At 36.7% G+C, this 15,602-nt stretch overlaps 1 protein-coding gene across 8 annotated transcripts in view; it reads right to left on the bottom strand.

The window, feature by feature from the left end:
• Positions 1 to 15,602, bottom strand: part of Usp37 (ubiquitin specific peptidase 37) — an 85,008-nt gene that overhangs the window by 20,948 nt on the left and 48,458 nt on the right. For 6 of the 8 annotated variants that reach the window (XM_074071727.1, XM_074071730.1, XM_074071729.1 and 3 more), the window contains 5 exons: positions 14,725 to 14,804; positions 10,464 to 10,628; positions 8,629 to 8,694; positions 5,115 to 5,256; positions 2,993 to 3,248 (listed from right to left, as the gene is read on the bottom strand). In XM_074071727.1, coding sequence (XP_073927828.1) covers positions 2,993 to 3,248; positions 5,115 to 5,256; positions 8,629 to 8,694; positions 10,464 to 10,628; positions 14,725 to 14,804 — 709 coding nt within the window. The remainder of the gene's footprint in view (positions 1 to 2,992; positions 3,249 to 5,114; positions 5,257 to 8,628; positions 8,695 to 10,463; positions 10,629 to 14,724; positions 14,805 to 15,602) is intronic. The other 2 variants (XM_074071732.1, XM_074071731.1) reach the window with 1 other exon arrangement.

Raw genomic sequence — 15,602 nt, forward strand, 5'->3', positions numbered from 1 at the left:
ATATGAATAATAAAACAATAAAAAAAAAAAAAAAGAAAAAAAAGGGATAAATTGGGCTTCGCCAAATTGAAAAAAATGTATGCTTCAAAATACTGAGAAAAGAGATAAATAAGGGGCTGAGAGAAAATATGTAAAAATCACTTATTTGATAAAGGATTTGTACCAGAATTGTGTAAAGAACTCTTTCAACTTAATAATGAGAGGACCAACAACTTGATTTCTAAAAATTCAGGTTGTGGTGGAGCATGCCTCTAGTCCCAGCTACTTGGGAGGTGGAGGCAGGCGGATCTTATGTTTGCAGCCAGACCAGACCAAGTTAGCAGTGAGATTATGTCTCAAAAATAAAATACAAACAAAAGGGCTGGGGATATGGAAGTGAAGAGCACTTGCCTTATATGCTAAAGGCCCTAGGTTCAATCCCCAGCAATGATAAATAAAACAAACAAACAAACAAAAAAAATGGTATTGGGGTTTGAACTCTGGGCCTATACCTTGAACAACTACCAGTTCTATTTTTGTGATGGGTTTTTTTTTGAGATATTTGCCTGGACTGGCTTTGAACCATGATCCTCCTGATCTCTGCCTCCTGAGCAGCTAGGATTACAGGTGTGAGCCACCAGCGCCTGGCTATTCTGAACTTTTTTTTAAGATTCATTAACTGTGATAGCCTTTATCCTGTTTGAGTCTTTGTACACACTATTCCTTCTGGCTATTGTCTGGAGACTGAAACCTTACTTAGCCAGTCTTCCACCCCTTCTCATGTGATTTACCACATAGCCGATTTATTAGGCCACAAATACTTATTGAGAATCTACTGTGTTAGGCATTATTGTAAGCTAGGGATATAGTGGTAATTAAGTCAAAAAGGCCCTTGCTCAGGGAGCTGAAGTGCAAAGACTCTGAGATGGGAATGAATTTAGTGCATCTGAGGGACACACAGTGGGTGAACAGTGTGGCTAAGATACTAGAATGGAAGTGGAGAGAGTGCAGGCAGGCTATGAGAATCAGCTTAAGATTGTATATTAAATGTGTTGAGAAGTCACAAGAGTGACATGGTGTGATTTCTGCTTTAAAAAGATTATTTTGGTTGCTTTGTTTATGAAAGAAGGTTTGAAGGGAACAATAGTAAAATTCATTATTTAAGAATTCAGTGGTTCAGAACAGATACGGAGGGCTAGAATTGTCATGAAGATGCTGTAAGTGGCTAATCTGGGACATACCTTGGCAGCACAACTGACTAGATTTATTGATGGACTGAACACAAGATGTGAAGTAAAACAAAAACTCAAAGGAGACCTGGTTTTGGTCTGAGCAACTGGATTACTGATATGGGGAAGGCTTAACTGGTGGGGGGAGGGGATTATGGCATAATCAAAATTAGTCAAGCAAGTGGAGATTTCAAATAGGTACCTTGATCTATAAGTCTAAAGCTCACAGAGATATATTGTTACAGAAGTAAACTTCCTATTTCATCAGAACATGACGCTCCAGTAGTATCTGAGATCACTTAAGAGAGAGCTTAAGTAAAGAAGAGCCTGAGGACAGTGTCCTGGGAACACATCAACGGTTAGGTTCTGAGGAAATTCAAACAAACAAGAGAAAAAACTCCAAGTGACCCAAGTGAGGTGTCATGGAAGTTCAGTGAATCAAGTTTATAATGTCTCAATGTTAGGGAGGGAGTGGTAGGCATAAAGCATACTTGGAGAGGACTGGTGAGAGAATGGGAGTTAACAAAGTAGGTAGAACAAATAAAGCAAAATTTTCAAAGAATTTTGCTGTAAGGTGCAAATTTTACACAACTTTACATTTCAATTTTTTTTAAAAGGAGTGATTTGTGTACAGAAAACTAAATGCTTTTATAGACAAGGAAAAAACTGCATTAGAACCAACTTTTTCATCATTATCCTCTCCTCATCCTGCTCTTCTTCCTCTTTTTCTTGCAGTTCTTTTCAGCCTTGACAACTCCTTTTTTTTGTTGGTACTGGGGCTTGAACTCAGGGCCTAAACCTTGAGATGCTCCCCCAGCCCTTTTTTTTGTAAAAGGTTTTTCAATATAGGGTGTCTCAAACTATTTGCCTGAGCTGGCTTCGAACAGCAATCCTCCTAACCTCTGCCTCCTGACTTTCATACATGAGTATATAATACTTCTACCATATTTGCCCTTTTCTTATGTCCTCCCCTCTCCCACTGTTACCAACCCTTAGATAGTACCTGTTTTACCATCCTGTCCTTCATTTTTGAAAAAAGACATTTTTGTTTGGTTAAGATAGTTATAAAGGGAGTTTCATTATGACATTTCTAAGTATATATGTGTTGTATCTCAAATTGGTTCATCTCCCCCATTTTTCTCCTTTCTACCTTAGTTTCTTTCTCCCGTTTTTTTTTTTTGAGAGGGTCTTGCTATGTAGCTATCAAACCTATGATCCTCCTGCCTTCTGAATGCTAGGATTACAAGCATGTGCCATTACATCTGTTTCAAGTGGGCTTTTGTTTTTCGTGGTACAGGAGTTTGAGCTCAGGACCTCCTTTAGAGAAAAATACTGGATTTTTCCAAGAACTAAATTTATATGAATTTCTTTGTAACCTTGGGGAATTTTAACACTAGGTAAAGAACTAAAAGGAAGAACTTAAAGCAGGAAATAAGCAAGGAAGGGACAAAGGCACTAATGTTAACCACTGGTATTTACAGGCAATGGTCAAATTTAGTAAGAGAAGGAGAATGCATAGGGGTATTTGCATTAAGAGGGAGAAAAGCAATGCCCCCACAAACCCATTTGCTTTTCACTCAAATAGTGTATATGTTAATTCTTATTTTATTTGCATACAAAAGAATTTAAAATTGAAGAAGTCCCGACCCCATAAATGTATAAAATAATTTTGTGATGTCAGTACCATTCTTAAATCTTAGTGTATTTAGAAGCCATTTTTTCAACGTAAGGCTTGGCACACAGTTATGCTATGTGCAACAGATGTTTATCTTCATGAAACTTACCTGGCTCTATGAACGTTTTGGGCTTCTCAGTCTCCACAGTGTCTGGATTCTCAGGCATTTCTTGAACATCATCTTCTGCAAATCCAGTGTCTGGGCTGCTGGTTGGTTTGTCATCATCTTCATGACTGAGTGTAGGTGAAGCTTCTCTCTTACTGATCTCTAAGACAGCTGCTAGTAGCTCTTCTTCACTCATTTTGTCAAATCCTGAGTTTTCGGATTCTGATTTATCAGACTCTGTTCTGCATGATTTTGAATCCTGAAGAACAGATTACTTTTAGAGGAAATAGGAATGTCTACAAATGTAGCAATCTCAGAGTTTAAAATGGAAACCTTATTTCTAAAAATTCCTCTTCTTTAATACTTTGGTTAACAACAAATAATCACTGGCAAACCTAATTTTTAAAATAGCTATAAACTGGGTGCTGCTAACTCATGCCTATAATCCTAACTACTCAGGAGGCAGATATTAGGAGGTTTGAGGTTCAAAGCCAGCCTGAGCAAGTACTTTGTGAAAACCTGTCTCAAATACCCAACACACACACACACATACACAAGTTACATAAGAACACATGATAATTTTATTGATTATAACAGATGCTAAGTGTATACTCTGTAGAACTTGGAAAATAACATAAAAATCGATAAAACACTCAAAATAGCTTTTTTATTTTTTTCAGTATGGAGTTTGAACTCAGTGCAGCCCTGTTTTATGTTGGATGTTTTCAAGATAAGGTCTTGTGAATTATTTTCCTGGGCTGGCTTTGAATAGACATCCTCCTGATCTCTGCCTTCCAAGTAGCTAGGATTACAGGCATGAGCCTCTGGCACCCAGCTCAAAATAGATTTCTTATAGATAATATTATACAGATATACATGAATTATACTGTAATACTCTGCCCATTACAGCTAATACTCTATTTTAAATGCTGGCTGGTCTTAAATGAGAAAAATAAAAACCATATAAGTTATATATACATTAGGAGGTTATTTTATGAATAACTTTCATTTCTAGGAGAATTTCTGACTTTCATTTCCCAAAGTGAGCAACCATAAACTACTTCTAGCTTTAAAGTAAGATGGGGAACAACTCAGAACAACAAACAGTTACTATTATTTTACCAAAAGGGAAGTGCAAATTAAAACACAATAGCATGCAATGATGCAAACACCTAAAAATGCTTAAATCTTTGAAGTATTAACTATCATTAAGTGTTATGGTCATGTTTTCACACTCACAATCTAAACAAAAGTGCTTAAATTTTTGAAGTATTAACTATCATTGCTGGGCACCAGCAATTATAGGTTCCTGCCTATAATTCTAGTTATTCAGGAAGCAGAGATCAGGAAGATTGCAGTTTAAGGCCAACACAGGCAAAAAGAGAAACCCTCTTGGGTCTCAAAAAATAACCAACACAAAAAAAGTTTGGCAGGGTGGCTCAAGTGGTAAAGGGACAGTCTGCCTAGCAAATGTGAGGCCTTGAGTCCAAACCCCAGTAACCACCAAAATAAAAAAAACCCAAAATCAAACTATCATTGAGTGTTATGGTAGAAGATGATATGGTCATATCTTTACAACTCACAATTTAATAATTAGATTACTTGGTTGTTCTGATGTAAAATGTTTATTGTGGTTTCCTAACATAAACATTTGCTATCAAAATAATTATTTGAGGACCAATATATAAAAGTAGCATCAAAAATTAACAAGAGAAAGTAATTTGTCTACAACAATTTTAATTTCTTAAAAGCAGACTACTTTGCAGCTAGAGAAGGCACATTTAAAAAAACTAGTGTCTGAAGACAGCATGTTTGTGATCTCTCTGTGTCTTCCTTCCCCTCTTCTCTTCCTCCCTCCCCCACTTCCTTCCTTCCTTCTTCTCTTTTCTCATCCTTTTTTCCCCCCATTTTTAAAGACAGGATCTTGCTATGTAGCCCAGCCTGGCTTTGAAGTTGTGATCCTCCTGCCTTTGCATCCTGAGTGCTAGGATTACAAGTGTGTACCATCAGGTCTGGCTTATCTTGTGTATTTCTTAAATTTGCTGGTGCTAGTTATAAAAGGCATTTGTTGGATAGTAAGAGCTACCCAAATTTTTGTCAGATGTTTTCATGAAAAATTACTTACTTTTTCCAGATCTTCCTGTTGCTGTTCATTGCCTGATATTTCACAAAGCCTCTGGCCAAGGGCCACAGAGCGTTTTAGTTCATCTTCACTGTCTGAATCAAGGCACAAAGCCAAGGAGCTCTTGGATTTGAAGGTGAATTTCCTGGGATTAAAAAAAAAGGGGGGGGGGAACAATAAACAAAAAGATTTTCAATAATGAAAAATTATCTAACAGAGAAAAAAACTTATTGAAAGAATATTTAAGCATTACCTTTGACCCACTCCTAAAGAGCCATACTTTGAAAACTCGGTAACTCTTATGCTGTATCATCAGTAGGCTAGTCACTGTTCCTTTTGCTTTTTAAAGATCACGTCCACTGAAGCTTACTATTGTCTTCATAAAGTACTCTACTGAGTTCATGCAGGCATAACAACGAAGAAATGTTTTTGACAATAAAGTGCATAAGGACTAATTTTTGATTTTTTAAAATTACGATCCATGCGCTTTAATATTTCACTCATCTAATTATCTGCAGGTTAGACTTCTGGCAACTTCTACCTTTCAAAACAGATTCCAAAGTAAGAAACAGGCTTCTGAGGAAAGCAGTTCCAAAGCCCATGCACTTACAGGAGCCCTTTCTTTCCCAGGATATGGTGTATAAATTAGTGTAGCAAGTTAAGAAATGAGAGCTAAGAAATGAGAGAATAACCACAAAAAGAGGGCAAAAGAACTATGAAGTCACTTAGTGTAAGGGTAAACTGTTGAATTAAGAACTTCTGAAGGCAACATCACATTAAAACATAGTATAGCCAGGCAAACTGGCACATGTCTGCAATCCTAGCACCTGGGAGCCTGAGGAAGGAGGATTGCAAGTTGGAGGCCAGCCTGGGCTACACAGCATGACCCTGTCTCAAAACAAACAAACAAACAAACACACCCACAGTGCAGTAACTCATACTCATAATGCTGACTCTAAATCATAAGATATATAAATATCTTAATATACTTAAGAATGTAATAACATTTTAGAAAACCTGTCATACAAAATGGCTAAAACTTTTAAAGATAAATACTTTTTAAAAAGGCAAATTTCATTACATAAAAATTTACTTATATGGCTGGGCACTGGTGGCTCATCATTACTACTCAGGAGGTAGAGATCAGGAGGATCAGGGTTCGAAGAAGCCAGCCCTGGCAAATAGTTGGAGAGACCCTACCTTGGAAAAGCCCATCACAAAAAAAGGCTGGTGGAGTGGCTCAAGTGTGAGGCTCTGAGTTCAAACCCCAGTGCTACCAACCCCAAAAAAGCCAAAAGTCTTTATTTATATGGAATACCTGATATCATTCTTCAATGATACCAGATAAGGAAGTTGTTACTTTGTTATCTTCTAGTTGAGCTGAAAATAAACTGAAGAAAAAAGTGATGAAGGTCCAAGAGCAAGAATTTTCTTTGACTGAGGTTAAAATAATTCATATACCATTCCAAAAATAAGTGTGAAATGGAAATCTGAAAAATGCAATTAATCTAAATGTGAAAAATTGTACACAACTATTTATAATGACGGTACCAAGAAATAAGAGGGCACAATGGATCTCAGGAAGACTGTGTAGCAATATAGATCAAAGAAAGAGGTAAGCGGCCAGTGATAAGCCCACAAGTAGGTCTCTTGCTGAGAGTAGCCAGGATATCACTGTACTCCAGCCTAAACACCTTGAATAACCTACCATTATGTGTTCAAAAAAAGTTCTTAGTATAACTTAGAAATAGCCAATTAGCCATTTAATTCCTCATTCTCACTTTATCAAACAAACCCGAACACTTGTTTATCTAGGTAATTACTTTGCTGATGGAGAATAATATCTGGTTAACATTTCATCAGGGTCAAATGTGATAAAGGACATAGAAGAACTAATTCTGGCTCATAATAGCCTCGACATGACAGGGCGTCTAAGCCTATCTATCACCTTTTAGTGTCCAACTCTCAAATTCTCATACCAGTAGACATTGGAGAACAAATGACCATGCCAAGGTACAATGATGCCCAACAGATCCATCTGTTTCTTGCCAACTATAGAGGTTTGGTACATAAAGAGTGCATTCCTGGGCTGGGGATGTAGTTCAGTGGTTGAACACTTGCCTAGCATGTACAAGGCTCTGCATTCAATTTCCAGCACCACATACACAACACACACACACACACACACACACACACACACACACACACACACACACACACACACAAAGAATAAAAAAAGAAAGAGTGCATTCCATTAACAATTACTATATTTATAGAAGGCAACTTGCTTGCAGCAATGAAAAATATTCATCCTGTAAATGCATCATTTGCTTACTTTTTAAGAACCCAGGTGGTAAGGCTTATTTGTGTCTAGACTATGGGCAAGAGTATTCGTATCAGTACCATTTCAGATTTCTAGTCAAGTTAGTCATCTGAAAAATAATCAACAGGAGGAAAAGAGAACAGCAGTTTCCAAATGTCATTTTATCTTTATATAAGTTCCTGAAAGGCTTTAAACAATAAACCTAAAAGGTACTTTGGGACATCAAGTTTTTAGAAAAGTGAAATTCAAAGGCAAATAACAACAAAGTCACTAATCAGGAGCTGGAGTTTTAGAAAAGTCTTAAAGGAGGTATAATTAAAAGAAGAAAAAGGACTGGGCTGGTAGAGCGGCTCAAGTGATAGAGCACCTGCCTAACAAGCGTGAAGCACTGAGTTCAAACCCCAGTACCATTTTTAAAAAAGAACAAGTTGGGTACCAGAGGGTCATGCTTAGGTCTACTCAGGAGGCAGAGATCAGGAGGATCGAAGTCCAAAGCCAACCTGGGCAAATAATTCACGAGACCCTATCTTGAAAAACCCTTCTCTCTCTCTCTCTCTCTTTCTCTCTCTCTCACACACACACACACACACACACACACACACACACACACACACAGAGGCTGGCAGAGTGGCTCAACCCCAGTACCACACACACACACAAAAAAAAAAAAAAGCATTTTTTTTTCCTTCCTTGGATAAACTTTTTGTCATAAGCAAAAAACATAAAGCATTTATAGATGAGCAACATCCCAGTGAATGTTTGTTTTTCTATTTCCTTTCAGGATTCTTCCTATTCAGTGTCAAAGAGAAAGTCCTAGACCGGTTAGCAAAAGGCAAAGGATGCTTTGGATCCTGTGTCTACCTCTGAGGAAGGTAATTTAGACCAAAAAAGGTTTCCCTTGTTGGTCGATTTTTAGAGTTTTAGGGTGTGAATATTACATATTAAATATATAAATTTCAAGAAGTTAGAAAACGAAACAGAGGACCCTCTGAACTTGTTTTACTGTTAAAAACTTGTTATAACCTAGTCTAAATTCTAAATCAGATTTAGGAAAATTCAAAGTATGAGCAATACAGGGCAATTACCATGCAAAAGAAGAAACAATAAAGAAAGGGTGGATGGGCGATCTTAGAGATTAGGGTAAGCCAAATCCTTAAAAATACAAATTTTGGGTACACAAGAAATACAACTCACTTTGAAGGTGTAGAAGGGCTGGTGAGGCAGGAATTCACCATTTGAGAGGCTTTCAATGGTCTAGAACTATCAGAAAATTAGAAAATATATAATGTATACAATTATATTATGGAAGATACATTTAACTTATAAAGTGAATTATTTTGTACTATAATCTTTTATATATCCTCTTGAAAAGCAAACCATTATAATACTTTAAAAATAACTAGAAATAGAGGCCAAGAGAGAAAACCAAATATTATCTCTGGGATCTCCCTATCTAATAAGTGAAATAAACAGCTTTGAAAATGAAGTCAAGTGTAATGCATATGCAAAGAACAACCTGAGAGAAAACATCTTGTCTCAGTTTACTTTTGAGCAATAAAAACAATATCTCATTGTTTGAGGACTTTCTAGACGCCAAGTACTATACTGAGAAGTCAATGTTTATTATCTCAATGTTCACAACAACCCTATTATTTTCCCCACAGACAAGTCAAGAAATTTTTCCAAGGTCTTAAAGCTAGTAAATTGTAGAGTCAGATCGTATGGTTTCAGGTCTGTGATCATAAAGATCCTCCACTGATGGTATGATAAAGTACTACTGACAGAAGGAGTAACAGATCTACCAGCAGAGGGCAGCTTATACCAAGCAAAATATTCACTCCACATAAAAGTCAAGAGAAAAAACTAAAAGTACTAAGACTTCCTAGTCACATGCTTTTATGAGTAGACCCTTGAGGACTTCAGAGTAAATTTATGTGATGTAACTTATAAATCCAAAGGGAAACACATTTTACAAAACTGCATCAATTCATGTTGATAAATGTTTATTCACTTTCTGAAACACAACGTTGAATACTCCACTTTAGCCAAGAGACCTGGTTTTAACTTTAACCAAGAGACTTTTTTTTTTTTTTTTTTAAGATAGAGTCTGACTATGTAGCTTGGAACCTGGAACTCACTATATAGCTCAAGCTGGCCCCAAACTTTGATTCTCCTCCCTCAGCCTCCAAAGTGCTAGGATTACAAGCGTGCATCACCACATCCAGCAAGACCAGGCCTTTCTAGTTACTAATTAAAAAAACCTTAGGAAAATTAATCTCCTTGGATCTCCTCTGAAAAATAAGGATTTAAACATCTCAAATTCTTTCATCTTTATAAACTTCTAGACCTTTATGACTCTTATCATACTAATGTTCAAGTAGAAAAGAACTACAGCATATGGCTCTAAAGCAATGCAAGTATGCAGAAAAGAGTGCAACACTCAGAGAAATCCTAAGGTTGTCCTAGCATACATGATGAAACAAAATCTAAAGTAAACATTACTTCTTTTTTTTTTTTGAAAAATTTCTAGAAATCACTGAAGTTATTTATACTGGTGTTAATTTACATTTATGAGGGAACAATTCAGTTCTGGGGCTTCAGCAGGACATGTATTTTCTCAAATTTGCTTATCTCAAAGAGTTAGCTGAGGTATTTGTTAAAAATAGTGATTCTCAAACAAGCCCTATCAAAGATCTACTGAAGTAGAATTTGTAGGGAAAGAACATAGAAATCAGTATTTTAGTGTCCAGGTGACTCTTCTGCTTACCTCAGTTTATTTTCCTAAAGTGTATCAAGTGGTCTCCCAGTAGTCTAAATGAATAGGATAGCACTCCCTTAATAAGTACCTCAATATGAACGGCAGCTAATAAACTTGGAAAAATTTAAGAATTTTCTTCAATTACTTCAGTAATTTAACACTAAAGTTTCAAAATAAAGCAAAATTAAAATCTCTTTCTTGATCTGATTTTACCTGGGAGTTTTGTTAGCTAGCTTGGCCATTCTTTGGGAAGGATCTCTTATGGACTTACACTGCCATATGTGCACTCCAACCAAGAGTAAAAGGTGGTTTTGTATTTTCAGTGCAATGAGATGACAGGGTTAGGTATCTTGGAATGATGACTTGCTGTCCAATCTTGTTGTTAAGTGAGAGAGCCACATTGAAGCTGTATCGTTTCAAATGAAGAATGAGGATCCTGAAAAATAGGAGATGATGAGTCTGCCAATTCATACATAATTATAGATTGAAGGAGATCATCTAATCAATCACAGTAAACAAAGTTTGATTTAATGAATACACCTAGCAAAACCAAACATACTTTAAAGAACATTTATTAAACACCTGCCATGTGATAGGTATTGGGCTAGGTACAAATAAAAACAAAACTTGGACACTGGTGGATTAAAGGTTTGAGCAAAATACTTCTAATGCTCCTAGAAAAAAAAAATAAAGAACAAATATAATGAAGCAGACAAGAGCTAAAATTTTAAATGTGGCTAGTGATACTGGGTTAAATCCTTAAATCACTAGTTCACTGTTACATGATCTAAAAGGATATTAGGTGCTACATGGTAAAACAATGTGTTTGATGGTGAACATTTCAACATGAATTTTTTTTTTTCAGCTTCTTGAGCAATTTTTTTTTTCATTTTTCTTTTATTATTCATATGTGCATACAAGGCTTGGGTCATTTCTCCCCCCTGCCCCCACCCTCTCCCTTACCACCCACTCCGCCCTCTCCCCCTCCCCCCCCTCAATACCCAGCAGAAACTATTTTGCCCTTATTTCTAATTTTTCAACATGAATTTTGATAAGAATTATTCTCTCTCTTTCACTTCTATTTTTCTAGTGAAAAATAAACTCAGGGCCTCAAGCTTGTTAGGCCTACCACTTGAGCCATGACGCCAGCCCGTTGTTTTCTCACATTTTTGCCTGTGGTGGTCTTGGAACCATGAGCTCCCTACCTTTGCCTCCCCATAGCTGAGATCATAGGCATGCAACACTATGTCCAGCTTATTGATTTAGATGGACTCTCACTAACTTTTTGACCAGGCTGGCTCCCAAGTAGCTGGAATTACAGGCATGAGCCACTGTACCTGGTCCCTATTCTCTTATTTCAGAAGTACTTTCTCTGGAGAAAGGTAAGAGAAAAACAGAAAAATTTACACACACACACACACACACAAATTGCTTGGCAGCAATATATAAAATATTTGCATGCCAATGTGGGTTTTTAAGTTTGAAAAGGTTTTTTTTTTTTTTTTTTTTTGGTGGGACTAGGGTTTGAACTCAAGGCTTTCTACTTGCAAACCAGGTGCTCTACATCTCTAGCTATTTTGGAGATGGGGGGTCTCACAACTCTTTACCTGAGCTGGCTTCAAACCTCAACTCTTCCAATCTCAGCCTGCCAAGAAGCTAGGATTATAGGCAGGCATAAGCCACTGGCTCCCAGCCAAGACTTTCAGCTCTGTAGAAACAGAACTAAATTTAAATTCTTTTTGGTTACTATTATTGTAACCTTTTCACCTCTCATGAAGAACATAATCTTTGTCTGATGTATTAGATATATTTCATAGCACACAAGAACTTTATAAATTGAATTTCAAAGATCTTATGGGAACAAACTTCAGTTCTAGGCAAAAAAATTGTCTATCCTATGGAAAATTGTGCCTTTTCTTGCTGTATAAGCCTTCATCACAAGTTAAAGTTACTGGTTGTACTGCTCTTTAAGAAAGCTGCTAGAATTCATGACCTTCAAATTCACAATGTGAAAGAACACAAAGGTTCCAATTCATGTGAAGAGACTAAAACTGATGTCAAAAAACTCAATCATCATGGCTCAAGTGGCAGGCAGAGTGCCTGCCCAGCAAGTCCACAATCCTGAGTTCAAACCCCAGTACCACAAGAACAAACAACTAAAATTTCAAGTAATCCTAACCAAATCAAAAGGTAATATGAAATAGGAAATGATAGTTGAAATCACTGATATGTGAAGATGAGGCAGACTAAAAGTAGACAATACCTAGCACTACAAGAAAACAAAACAGAGTAAGAATAGAGTGATTCTGAATAGCAAAATGAACAGAAATAGAACAAGACTAATTAGGGTTTAAGATACAGAGCCTTCTATTTCTATTTGCTTGGAATAAATTAACATTTAATACAAACAACCAACCAGAAAAGAAAGGAAGAGGAGGGAGGGAGGGAAGGAGGGAGAGAGGGAGACAGGGAGAGAGAGAGAGAGAGAGAGAGAGAGAGAGAGAGAGAGAGAGAGAGAGAGAGAGAGAGAGATTGATTGATTTCTCCTAAGTATTTGTCTTTTCTCCATTTGAAAAACCACAAAGATTGAGCATGGGAAGGGAAGAGACATTTAGCTTGTGAGGTTAAAGAAGTCCTTTTAATTGCACATTGGCTTCCCCAGTTAGCGATAGGTGGTAATAATTCTTTGCCTTCCTATTTCTTCCACCCCCACTCCTGTTGTGTAACAAATACAAATAAAAGTCTTAAGTAAAAAACACAGATAACAATACTCGATGCTTTGTAAAGTGTTTCTTTAAAAAGCTTATTTCCTAGAAAGAAATAGATTATGGAATACAAAAAAAAACTAGCCTCTAAAGATCAGGTTCCAGAAACTCTACACTTACAGAAAACTGAAACTAATAAAATAAATAAATAAATAAAGCACTTTGGAGGCAAAGTGCCATAGAAATACTTAATGTTAATATTAATCTTGTTTGTAGTTGAGATCTATTCTTGGAAAGAACTAAAAGCTGTTCTACAAAGCTCATATTTTTCTATAACTAGTTTCATTTTAGGTTTCTTTATATAGTACTAATATAAATTAATTTCATTTCCAAGCCAGAAAATTTATCTTATGACTACAGAAAATCTACTAACTTATAAGGATCCTCTGAAAAAAGGAATACACAAAATGTAAAAAATTGCTGTTTTATTTTCACATACACATGTATATGCAGCAGATTTTTACTCATGGTATGGAATAAGAGAGAGATTACAGTAAAACAGAACAAATTTAAGCTGAGCAGCCCTAATGTGAAATGCTCTAAAATATGATTCCACAGTGGAAAATTCATTACACCTGATCTCATGTGACAAAATGCTGTCAAAAATGTAGGCATATTAAAAAATGTTGCTTAAAATTACCTTCAGGCCATGTGTGTAAGGTAGGCAAGAAATGCAAAGCTTAGACTTTAGGTCTCAGCACCAAGAATCTCATTATGTATGTGCAAACATTCCAAAATCTGAGACCCTTCTGGTTCTAAGCACTTCAGATAAGGATATTCAAGCTATGTATGACTGTTACTACTAGTGAATTTAAAACTTACTAGCTAGTTCCAACCAGCATTTGAAAGTCTCATCAGCTGCATTCTCTCCTCTTATTGCTATCTTTTTTGGGGGGGGGAGCAGTACTGTTTTTTGAACTCATGGCCTTATACTCTACCACTTGAGTCATACCCCCAGCCCTTTTTTGCTTTAATCATTTTTCAGATATGGCCTTGTGCTTTTGGCCCTGGACCAGCCTTGGACCACAATTCTACTACACTACTCTTTGCCTCCACATTGCTGGGATGACAGGATATACCATTATACCTAACTCGTTCTTTGAGATAGGGTCTTCACTAACTTTTTGCCTGGACTGGTCTTGACCTACAATTTTTCTACCTCTACCTCCCATGTAGTTGGGATTATAGGTGTGAGCCACTGTGTCCAGCCCTCCACTTACTGCCATCTTCTTGGGACTTCCAAGGCCACTTTCCACTTCAATAACCTAAACCTTTCTCCTTTTTTTTTGTGGTACTAGGGTTTGAATTCAGGGCCTACATCTTGAGTCACTCCACCAGTCCTTTTTTGTGATGAGTTTTTTGAGATAGGGTCTTGAGAACTATTTGCCTGGGCTGGCTTGGAACCGTGATCCTCCTGATCTCTGCCTCCCGAGTAGCTAGAATTAGACATGAGCCACCAGTGCCTGGCCCTTCCTCCTTATGTAAAGCATTCTAGTTCTCCACTCTTTATAATCCACATCTTAGTGTTCCTGACCTCCTTTATGTATTCCTTGTGTTAGGCCCAACTTGCTATGTTTATCTGTCTGCCTGCTTACCTACCAACTTATGTATGTATGTATCTATCCATCCACCCACCCACCCACCTATATATCTACCGATCTACCTGTAGGGATCAAACCCAGGGTCTTAAACAAGCTAGGCAAATGGTCTACCATTAAGCTATATTCCCAGCCCAGTATATTCTTTTAAAAAGGCAATTAAATTTACCTGGGAAGTCTGTTAAACTTGTGCCTGACAAGAGCACATTTTCCACCACACTTTTCACAACAATACTCAAGTTCTTCTGCCTATAAAAAGACAATAGGGAAAATAAGGATGAAGCTGAATTAAGAGTTAACCCATTAAATACAAATAATCTTCTCTAGTCTTACTAGTTCAGTGACAATTCTGAATCAGTTTAAACTTTGTGTCTTCTGCCACAAGAATTACCAAATTAAAACCTAATCTTAAAATATATATCATGTCCTTCTTCTGAATTCCTAATTCCTTTTTTACCAAGGAAGCATCTCGATTTATAATAATAACTAGACTCTAAAGTAGTAGATTGTCAGCAATCTGTTGCAACTCATTGGATACACATTAATCACTGCCAAGAATAAATGTATCCAGATGTTAACTCTGGCTATAGCAGACATAAAATCACCTTCAGGTTAGGTAGAGTTCTTGATCTGGTAGGTGTAACTCTACCCCTTATAATAGAACTCAATCTTCACTAAGAACAACTGTTTTAAAATGATCAAAGCTGGGGGTGGATATCATTACCCAGAGAAAACTGAAAGAAGAAATCCTTAAAAAACAGGGATGAAAATACATAGGAAAATAGTATAGAATGATTAACTGTCCCAAAGCATTTGTCTTTGGGTGGAGCTGAACAGTCACTTAAAGAACAGAATTAAAAACAAACAAAAAAACCTTAGAAGACAATTCTACCAATTTGCTACAACAAAACAAAGACCATTACTATAGAAACAAAGGGGGATTTTGGCAAATTTCTATCAGTTAAGGTCTGCTACATAACAGGGCTGATTGTACTCCAGAAATGTTCTGAGTATCTGTGGCAGTGTATCACAGACACAAATATTTAT

The sequence above is a fragment of the Castor canadensis genome, chromosome 4 (genome assembly GCF_047511655.1).
Source record: "Castor canadensis chromosome 4, mCasCan1.hap1v2, whole genome shotgun sequence".
NCBI lineage: Eukaryota > Metazoa > Chordata > Mammalia > Rodentia > Castoridae > Castor > Castor canadensis.